Consider the following 11542-nt stretch of genomic DNA (forward strand, 5'->3'; position numbering starts at 1 on the left):
AACCGCGTTCCTTGCGATTTTCAAAGGGTACCTGTCCACCCCCACGGACCACGGCCGCCCTTTATATTTGGATTCTTTCAACGCGCTGCGCTGCCAGGGTGAAAAGACAGAAATTTATGTCAACGTTTATTTTTATCCCACACTTTCTATACAAATTCTATGCGTCTGTAATTATTCCAGCAAGGTTCGTGCTAAAAATCCCCTAATGCTGGGATTTCATCACTTTCCTCGGTTAATATTAATATCAACCCCTTGTATTACGATTCAATTGTGAGAAATTATGCGGTAGAGTAGCGTTTAATTTTAGTTGGTTATTGTATACCTATCCCATACAAGATAAGATTGGATAAAAGTTTGGAATTTCTTCGAATTTTCAAGCGCGTGAAATGTAGTTATAGGATAAATATATTTATCCCACACTTTCTGTACAAATTCTACGCATCTGTAATTATTCCAACAAGGTTCGTGCTAGAAGTCCCCCAATGCTGGGATTTTGTCATTTTCCTCGGTTAATATTAATATTAACCCCTCGCATTACAATTCAATTGTGAGAAATTATACGGTGAGGTAGCATTTAATTTTAGTTGATCGCTGCATATCTGTTTCATCCAAGATAAGATTGGATAAAATATAATTATGGTCGCGTGATTAGTGTAGCTTATAATCACGAGAGTTGACACGAAGAACTCTTGACGAGGTAGACTGTGGTATAGGGTTAAATTTGTACGTGTATGTTTGTATGGATGTACTAATAATGTTCGTAGTAATAAATGTATAGGGTGGATCTAATTTGACCATTTCGATTGTTTTAATTATTAGTAAGCTGAGCTATTTCTGTCTTTTGTTACATAATAGGTAGTTCGATTTAAATCAAGTCTGTCTGTCTTCAATATTTTTTGGTGTCCTACTATTTATGGCTAAATAATTTTTCTTTGGCTATTTGAACAGTTGGAAATAATTACTGTGTCACGTTAGATGGGGCACCTTTTATTATAAATATTGTCAGCCGTTCTGTGAGCTAGTTTTGATATATGTCTGTGCACAAATTGAGACAGCCTTTTCATAATACGATATGTTTATAAAATGATTTTCAATATTTATGTGAATATATTAAATATATAATAGATATAATTAAGCCTCTCATAAAACAGGGTTTGGATATAACATGGTGCAAAAAGAGCATTAGAGAGTGGGAATGTTGAATAATTGTTTATTTTATTTTTCATTTAAAATTGTTAAAAATACAGTGGAGTTTCGATCATGTGGCACTCGATTATCCGAAATACCTGATTAACCGGCAATAATTGGCAAGGTAATCGGAGAACACGGTTTTAGTATAACATGGAACCCATTCTTCTGATTTCTATTATTATAGTTTAACACTTAGGATTGTATAATTATAATAAAAATAATTCTAAAAATATATCTTGTATATTTATTACGGAATTCATATCTAATATATGTAATATAACGTACGTAATGTATATAATAGAAATTTGTGGTGCATAGCATTTAAAAATATGTATATTTTGTGTGTTGTTGAGAAATATAGTTATGAAATAATATTACTTATGGTAATTATAAGTAATGCCATAAATTTTATAAACAAACTTAACTTCAGAGTTCATCAGTAATTGAATTTAATTATGTCATTCATGACCTGGGTTTCACTTTCATTCACTAAATCAAAGAGGGAAGTGTGTAGTTTTAATTGCTATTGCCATAATATACAATTAAAATCACTAACAACAAGTAGACATTCCCTCTTTTCTCCTCCTACTGTTCATACAAACCGTTATGTAATTGGAAATATAGTTTGAATAGCGTTGATTTTACACGTGAGAGAATAAGTTGAAAATGAGAAAAAAATTTTTTCATATTAAACTTCGTTTTTAGGGAAATTCAGCTCTTCAATTTTTTTCCCTCCGTAGAATATTATTTTATTCTAATTTATAAATCAGTTATACAAACTACGTGAAAATTGTACATTCTGTCTTATTGTGCACATTTAATTATCAGATATATTAAATCTAGTGAAAGTTATTAACTGGAGATATAATTGTATAATTAAATGCAGTCTGCTTAATGAATTTTCGGAAGTTCGAATTGGAAAAATTATTCTGTTTATTATTTGCTTTTTCGTGTAGAATCACTTCCTTAATTATCGTATCATTGGTTATACGATACTTCGTATCAATTTAAACGTGCGAACATATGCACTTGAATTAATTTCCAACTTTCTCTGTCTGATCTTTTCAAATATAACGTTATAAGATCTATTTATAACGCAGTGCTTGTTTATATAATACAAAAATAGAATATTTTTATTTTCAATCGAATTTTTAGAATTTTCAAGTTACTTTAAAATTTTTTAAAATTTTTCACTTAAAAATTATTATTTATGGATCTTAATCGTATTTCACGAAAATTATAAATTTATTATAGTCTTTCCTCGCAATCAATGAAATACGTAGATGTGTAATGTTCATTTCTTATTTAAGGTTTACTATTCTTGGATGGAAAGTCTGGCTTGAGTTAGTTCAAAAATTTGCATAAAAATTTGGTGTATCTGGACGATGAAATTACATCCAAATGAGCTTATGTAACGTTGAAATTGCGCAACCTGCTAAATTGCCCAATCAAATTACTTCATCTAAAATAATGCATACTTCGATATACTGTTGCCTGATTAAATTCCTCTCGAACTATCGAATTTACTATCCAGAATATCTACCTTGACCCTCTATAACGCCATACTACTTGGAAGTTGTATACTAATATTCGATACTTTAGCCAAGTATGTATCTACATGCATAATCAAACAATTTGATTACTATACTATCGCTATAAAATTTATTTACGATTGTATTATATATTAATACATTATTATATCAGAAAGAAATAATCTTGTTATAATGAACTATGAAAAATTATAACCAATTATAGCTTTCTCCTCGTAAGAAGACAAAATTTTTCTTCCAATATTCGCGTGATCAATTTTTAAATTATTTCTTTAACATTCTACTGCTTTTTCATTCACCGTGATTTGGTCATTTGAAATCATTCGTGTGAGAGGTCAATTATTAAAAGTAGTCCTCTTTATAGTAAACAAAGATAGTGAAATTCGACAAGATGCAAAGCACTTTTCCAAAGCACTTTCACAAAAGGATTTTCTACAATATATTATTATTATTAGTGTTGTTGTTGTTGTTGTTGTTATAAATGAGCCATTCACAGACCAAAGTAATCAATTTCACTGATTGAATTTTTCAAAATTTTAGCTCCAAAACATTTGATTGGTGCTTAATTTCCTATATTCAAAATAAATTTTTATTTTATTGGGTGAAGTAAAAAGAAATCCATTATTTCTGCATTCAATTTCATGCAGAAACAATGGATTTCTTTTTATAAATACAAATATTGGAATATTCAGGTAGTGGCCAACATTGTTAACTTCGTCTTTCATTATATTAGGTGTAGTAGTGAAATTGAATGCAAAAATAATGGATTTCTTTTTACTTCATCTAATATATTTAAATTTATTATATATTTAAAATTGTTATTCATTAGCCATTACTGTATATAGGTTTTTTATTTTAGTTTTTCATTTTCTTATCATTTTGAAATATTTCTATTTTTATACAATAAAAAGAATTTCGGTGATACGTGCCAATTTTCCACTTTTTCGAACGATGCAAATGGGTTAATGGTATAGCAATTAAATAATGCTTCAACTGTAGATAGAATCTGTACGTCTTCCCGTATCATCATGGAGTGACGAATCTCACCTGAACTTAGTCTGTAGACAAAGAGGATTCAATATCACGCGTAACCTTAGGTCAAAGTCTGGCAGAGCGATTAATTAAAATAATCTTGAAACGGGTTAATTAAAACGTATGGATTAAAAATTGGTCGGTAGTGGAACCGGTTTCAGGCGCGGCAGAGTTAGCTTTCTATGATGATTAATAAACTGTCTAAACTGGCGGGAACGATGGTACGCGCCGTTTCCCGGCTTGGTGGCCTGCAAAGGGCACATCTGTGCCAATTAACTTTCCTTCACTGAGACGCGTCCTAGTCGTCTCTGGCCTCACGATGGAATTAACAGGCGTTGCGCGCAACGCTAGGCCGATTCAATTATTCGACCCCGTAAACACTGTACTCCTGTCCAATGAACGCATAACGACTTTACGCGATTTGTCACTGCCGCCTCGATTTCGCGCGCACACGCTCCTGTGCACGCTTACGCGTGCATTATCGTGTAATGGCTTTCGGCAAATTTTTGTTTTCACCGCAGTTTTTAGTGACTTTTTACTCTTGGAATTTGCTATTTTTGAATTTATAAATAGTAAAAGTGAAAATTAAAGTTGGTACAAATTTCAGAATTGCTTGACTATCACTTGTTTCCATGATTGTACACTGGTTATTGTATATTGGATTTTGATATATTTTTATCTCTATATTGTCCTTTCCTTTTAGAATTTTTGATGCATGAAATTTGGTATTTCTGGATTTATAAATAATAAAATTCTTAGTTAAAAATTAGTAGAAATTTCAGAATTGTTTGATCATGACTAGTTTCCACACTTATGCGTCGAGATTGACCACTGAAAGACTGAATAATATAAAACAAAAAGTAACTTTTATGAAAACATGTTTTGTTAATTTTTTATTATTTTATTTGGTTTTTACTATAATTAATAGATATTTTTCCTTAATTACCAAAGAATGCTCCATAACTAAAGAAAGGCAGATAAAAAAACTGTGGCCATGTTGTAATTTCTTTTTTTTTTATTAATTAACTGTTTGCTAAATTTTGGAACCTATAAATAGCAAAATGACTAGAAATATGCTAGAAATTAGAAAAAATTACTAGAAATTAAATTAGAAAAAATTATTAGAAATTTCAATACCATCAAAGTATTTCATCAGTGTTAGTAAAAATAATATAAAATAATTTGATAATCCTTGTTCAATTTTTATTTATTTGTATTTCGTATTTATCAGGAATTTAGTGCATAGTGCAATCTAATTGTGGAATAAATATTCGGTCGTTCGTAGTGAAATCCTCACGAAGGATCTGTAAGCAGATATACAATTTTCCATGGAAAGTACCGTTACTGTATTGGTCGTACTATATACGGTGATCCAAAAGTTCTCGAATAAACTTCAGCAGTGACTTCAACGATAATGGTGCAGTAGAATAATTTATTAAAAAATAGCAACTGAAATGTGAAAAATAAAAATAAAGACGAAGATACTATCACAGCTATACATCTTCACGACTTGAAGTATATTTGCTAGTATCGGACATAGTTTTAAATTTAATGCAAAATTTATTGCAGGATTTATTCCGGAATTTATTGCAAAATTTATTGTACCCTTTACTGCGGAATATATTGCAAATTTCGTTACGTGTAAGCACAGCTAACAAGTATCTTCCTCAATAAGAAGCACCATTAGTAGGACACGCTTATGTAATTCAAAGCGAAATGTCTTATGTCAACATCATGTTCTATTGCATGACATAGGTCACAAATTAAATTTGATACACTAGAAGAACTTTATGTTTCTTATACTCATTCTTGATTATCCAGACAATTTCTACCAAATTATTTACGCAGTTTTCGTAACATTGTATGTTGATATTTGTGAATAACAAACGAAGCAAGTATATTTATTTACAAAAATTAAGACACTGAGTAATCTGTGATTGAGTCACAAAAATTTGTGAATTTTTATATATTCTTCATCTTTTTACATTATTTACTTTTATACCGAATTTTTGTACATCTTTTATTTATTTTTACATGGTGTTTTTCTAACACATTTTGTTCACTTACGATTTTTTTTAAATATGTTTTATTTATTTTTGTACAATTTTCTTTAAGCATATTACTTATTTTTATTTTCAAATTCAGCAAGATAGATATTCAAAAATTTCGTTCTCGATTGCAGTTCGGTATTTTATATTGTTTTTTCTGTTGTTCGCTGTAGTATAACACGAGTTTCATATTTTGTTGCAAATTAATTATTTTCTGATGTTTTACATGACTTTCTTTGCATGTTACGTATCCATTGTGTGTATATTAAGATGAAAAATAGGATTAAAAAATAGCTTTTTAAACATGAATGAACAATAAATTCTTGTTCACTTCTTCACATTATACCCACATATAAATATAGATGCATTAAATAAATTTTAATATTTGACAATTTATAGCATTTCGAAAATTTGTACTTTTCATCTTGAATTTAATTGTACTGTGTCATAATGTTTTCACTATTAGCTTTAAATAACGAGCCCAAAAGTTTTCGTCCCTTTAAGTACGACAGGATTATGTTAGTGAAGTTTTCCACGGAAAACAGAATGAATGAGAACCACGAGACGGAAAGGAAACTACAGAAACGAGAAAAATTTTTTTCTCCCAATTTTTTTTGACTTATATTTTCACAAATAAAACTATTTTCTATTGAGCTTAGTTTGGCAGCACGTAATGCCTTTAATTTTTCTAAAATATAAGAAAAATACTACGGTGACGAGAAAAAACCGAATCCATCCTACGTTCATTTTTTAACAGCCATAACTTTGCGAGGAATAATCGTATAATAACGTTTGCATAGTCAATATTAAGGAGAAAGCCTGTACTTTCACATCCCTAAATTGAATTTTTATTTAGCTGTTTTTAGAAATGAAGGACAGATCTTCGCTTAAAAAATTGTAGAAATTGAAATATTGCAAGTTTTCTTCACAATTTTTTTCCAATTGTATGGTGTGTATGTCGTGGATTTTCTTAATATAGGTATCGTTAAAACCACTAAGTTACCATTAAATTGATGAATGTTGGATGTCCTAATATTATTGACCCGTGCATTTCCATTTAGGTGAAAATGTTCATTATACAGAGTAACAGGGAATAAGATGCAAACAGATAAGTACCAGAAAATGTATTGGGCGATAATTAATTGCTAAATTTGGAAAATTAATAGGAAATATTCTTTATCGCTTATATGTTTTGAAGTAAAAAGAGTATTAATTTTTTCTAACAGAGTAAAATTTGTATATTCAAATATGTATTAACCCTTTTTACTCGAGAGATGACTTTCAGTCACCATTTCATAAAATTTGGAAGATCGATATTAATTAATATATCAAATTTAATGTAATGTAACAATGTACGAGGTATCGAAATCAAATAATTCTACAATTCTATTATTATACAATTCTTTTTTTACTGCTCAAAAAAGAATCGTCAGTTTTTTAGTAGGGAATCTTTGAATTTCTACTCTTCTCTAGCCAAAATAACGTCGAGTGCAAAGGATTAAGACATATGCAGTAGTAAATATAGAAATTTGTGTTGTCGTGTTATCCTTATATATTGTTTTCAAATAAATTTCGTATTTATTATCATATAGTACATTGTAATATATTAGAAAAAAATTTTAAAAGTATTTCGATGTTAAGAAAGAGAAAAATTCGCATAATACATTATTTATCGTCATTAAGGAATGGTACTGAATGTATTAAGTAATATCAGAGTCATGTAAATTAAAAAACTCGACATTTGGCATCTGTTTTCAAATGTGGAATAAAATACACATTCGAGACGAAATAAATTAAGTTATTAATTTCTAAAGATCGAAAATAATTTTTCAGGCTTTGAATTACTAAATACTTACACGTATACTATATATGTCTCGTTAAAATAATAACAAAGTAAAAATTTTGGTAAAGTACAATTTGAAATGTATTTCGTTTATTCAGAACAAGTTATTACGTCATCAAGGTTTTTACAGTAAAAAAAAAAAAAAAAATATTTATCTAGAACAACTTTCTCGTTGATGTATGTATCTTAGGCCAACTTTTATCAAGTGGCTCAGTGGTCTAGGGGTATGATTCTCGCTTTGGGTGCGAGAGGTCCCGGGTTCAAATCCCGGCTGAGCCCAATTTTTTTTTTTGTATACAATTCTTTATAAATAATTATTTACAAACACTGTCTAGAAATATAAAAGTTATGTTTGTAACTTTTACCGAAATATTTAAAGAAAAGGAAAAAGAGGAAATATAGATGTGTAGAGTTACGCTAAAACAATACTATTTGAAAAAAAAAAAAAAAAAGAAAAAAAAAATAGTATGTACAAACGAATTTCATATTTTTATGCATTTGTTTCTTGCGCATAATTAAATTGTTTCAATGTAAACAAGTAATGCGCGGAAAGAGACATTTAAAAATATAATAGATTGCAAATGTTTATGTTTGCTCTGTTGACAAATATAACCGCAGGGAACAGAAGCGGCTCAGTGGTCTAGGGGTATGATTCTCGCTTTGGGTGCGAGAGGTCCCGGGTTCAAATCCCGGCTGAGCCCAGCTGAGATTTTTTTCTCTCACTTTTTGACTTATTCCACAAACAAATCTTCGCTATAGTTGTGTAGCATTTACATTAATTAAAATTTGCATACGTCTTCTTAGTGCATTGAAAACCATTACTCGCGAATTTCTTTCGTACATGATTAACAATTGTATTCAGTATGGTATAATGCTTCCACTAGTAACTCACTTGCACATACATTGACCGTTGAAAGCAAGTCATTCAGCAGAATAATTCAATTGAAAACTACATAATCAAACGCAATAATGAAGTTTTCTCGATATAATTATTCAGCGAAATTTGTTCTTTAATTTGTACATAAATATTACATCGTTTTAATATCAATTTAAAATTTCCAACGTACAATAATTATAGACTATACTTAACTTATTATATATATTATATATTATTATAAATTATTAGACTATATTATATTATTCTGCAGAATAATTAAACTAAGAAATATTTAATCATAACCTACAATTATGAAGAATAGTAATCACACATACATTGCAAATTTTATACCAATTTTTCTCTAACAAACAAATACCAATATTCCACGAAATAGCAATATAACGTTTCATGAACAACAAATAAAACGAAACCAGGCAAATATCCCCTTTCGGAGAAGCAAAAATCACTATTTACTTGTTAAATAATTTGCATCGGTTAGCTATTCTTCCCCACGATTCTCCGAAATAAGATTAATTAATTTAAACAAATAGTCTGTTTAATCTTCAATTACCATCGAACGTTCTTTCTCCGACATAGCTGGTCCACTAGACAGGTAAAGCCTACTCTCGTTGCCGACGTTTACCCACTGGCAAACATTACTGTCGAATCATTACGCGTCGGTATAATCCAGTTGTGCGGGTGCAATTGACTAAAAGCATTGTTGTTTATCTATTATTCCAGGCCCAGCACCATGGCGGCTGAGGAGGGTGCGCTGAGTGGCGGACTCGGGGCGAAATTAAAATGTCCGACCCCTATATCACGCTTGAGGGTGGAGAAGATCGAGGGTGGTCTCATGGTAGCTGGGGTTGTAATAGCTGCGAACTGCCAGATTGCTCTTCCGGCATTCGGCTTCCTCTTTCTGCTCGTCGGCGCTGTGCTCACTGGTTTGTATCTTCCTTATCCTTTCCGTGTCTACCTACGTATAACGAATTATTCCATATTTTATGCCATTGTGCTTGGGCCGCGATTGTCTGGCAATATCGGAACGGGGTAACGGACAAAAGGTCCTCCACCGTTATTAACCACTCGGACAGGGGTTTAATCGACGACCACGTGATCCACGAGTGTGTATTTAATTCTTTAGTAGGCTATCGGACGGGGACGATTTTGGGTAAATGTTAATTTCCGAAGTTTCTGCATTTATTTTTCTGCTTAATTATGACAGTATTGAGGTGCTTTTTTAATTATTTATTACATTATTATGGAAATATTTTTAAATATCATATGACAGAATTAAAGATCTTTTTGTTATTTTTATTAATTATTATATTGTTGTAATATTATATGATTAGATGAATAATTTTTATTTGTTTGTTTTATTTATGGTATTATATATATTTTAATTTCTTTATCGTGATATTGTGGAATACATTTCATATGTTTACTGTATATTTCAATTGGGATATTTTAATTTATTCATATTTTATAGTATACAAAATTTATTCATTTATAGATTTGGTATAGTATTTTTTACAATCTTTTGTAATATACTGCAGTATACTTACTCAGTATAAAAATAGAATATTCATGATAAATATTTTATAATTGAACCGTTCACTGCACAAATTGATTAACTGCATAAAACAAAAAGTGGAGAAATGCAATGAAATAATGTATATTGTTTTTTAAAATTCCTTTTATAATTTAAATCGAAGTAAATATTGCAGAATGCATAAATACAAATGTAACTTTCATCTAACGGTATATAAAATTTATAAGAAAAAATAGCCAAAAGGTAATCGTTAGTAATGTTACCATTTTTATGTTACTGGTAGAGTTAATCGATTTGGCGAGTGAAAAAAGTAATAAATTTAAATTTTACTAAGTTCTACTCAAATTCTGATGATGGGACTAAAAAATTCACCGTTATCATGGCTTGCTAGTGCATTCGAGTTGCATTATTGCAACGATTTACATTAGAATACGGAGTTAATCAAAGTGACCTCTGAAATAAATTATTTATTATTCAGTGGCCAACAAATTTTTGTCGTTTAATGGTGTTAATCTTAATTATCAGGGAAAGTTATTATAAATATAAAAAATTACGACTATACCAAGTGCTTCGACACTTAAATTTAAGATTTTTCAAAAAATGGAGTTAATCGATTCGTGCAGTCGACGGCTCAATTATACGATAAATTTAAGAATTTTACAATAATTTCCTATTTCAATCAGAGGATTATTAAATAACGTTAATAATAGTTTGATAAATTAACTTAAATCAAGAACAAATAACTGCAGAAGCCAAAACTCCGAATTGAATTATTTAAACTTTGGTAGTTTTATTGTTAACAAAGATATTTTGATATCTGGTGAATAAACTGGATACTGCGAATAGGGAATTCCGGTTTATGCTAGGTCGATCTAGAGTTGTTTCGCTTGGTAAATAGTAAAACGGTTGATATAGTGCTTTTAATCTAATTGGTGTTTGCATTTGTGATTAAAGGAACAGTACGAGGCGGATATCTAATCCTCTATAACTGGAGTTTTATATGCTTGCGAGAGAAGAGATTAGGATCGTTTGAAGTATCTCAGTTTCATCTTAGAAGCAGGATGATTGATGCAAATAATTGGTACCGGTTCTGTGTCGTTAACCCTTTTTGTTACGGTATGGTCGGTATTAAAAGTTTCTTTGGTACACTCGTTATAAGCAATTTTGCCTGGAAAATATTTGGTCATGAATATTTAATATAATACTTCATATAATTAATCAATATTAATGCCATAACATATGGTATATGTAATAGTATGTGCCATAAATTCCATTCTATACATTCTATGTATTTGATGCCTCCTTCAGGGTAAGCATAGTGAATTTCGAATTTGCATAATATACAGTAAGCAAATTAAAAAAAAGGATGTGTATGTAAATATATATGTATATAAGTGTGTGTATATTTTTCTATATATTATTTATATGTTATCATATTATTTCACTATA

General features: G+C 29.9%; 1 protein-coding gene and 2 non-coding genes across 3 annotated transcripts in view; all 3 read left to right on the forward strand.

Moving 5' to 3' along the window:
• Positions 1–9485, forward strand: part of LOC108551589 (uncharacterized) — a gene marked incomplete at its 3' end in the record, with an annotated part of 80593 nt that extends 71108 nt beyond the window's left edge. The window contains exon 2 of the mRNA XM_017905820.1: positions 9283–9485. Coding sequence (XP_017761309.1) covers positions 9283–9485 — 203 coding nt within the window. The remainder of the gene's footprint in view (positions 1–9282) is intronic.
• TRNAP-UGG (transfer RNA proline (anticodon UGG)) lies at positions 7872–7943 on the forward strand. Its single transcript has one exon. It is a non-coding gene; the product is annotated as a tRNA-Pro (tRNA).
• On the forward strand, positions 8294–8365 carry TRNAP-UGG (transfer RNA proline (anticodon UGG)). Its single transcript has one exon. It is a non-coding gene; the product is annotated as a tRNA-Pro (tRNA).
• Positions 9486–11542: the final 2057 nt, after the last annotated feature.

This window comes from Eufriesea mexicana, unplaced genomic scaffold (assembly GCF_001483705.2).
Source record: "Eufriesea mexicana isolate 0111107269 unplaced genomic scaffold, ASM148370v2 scaffold4673, whole genome shotgun sequence".
NCBI lineage: Eukaryota > Metazoa > Arthropoda > Insecta > Hymenoptera > Apidae > Eufriesea > Eufriesea mexicana.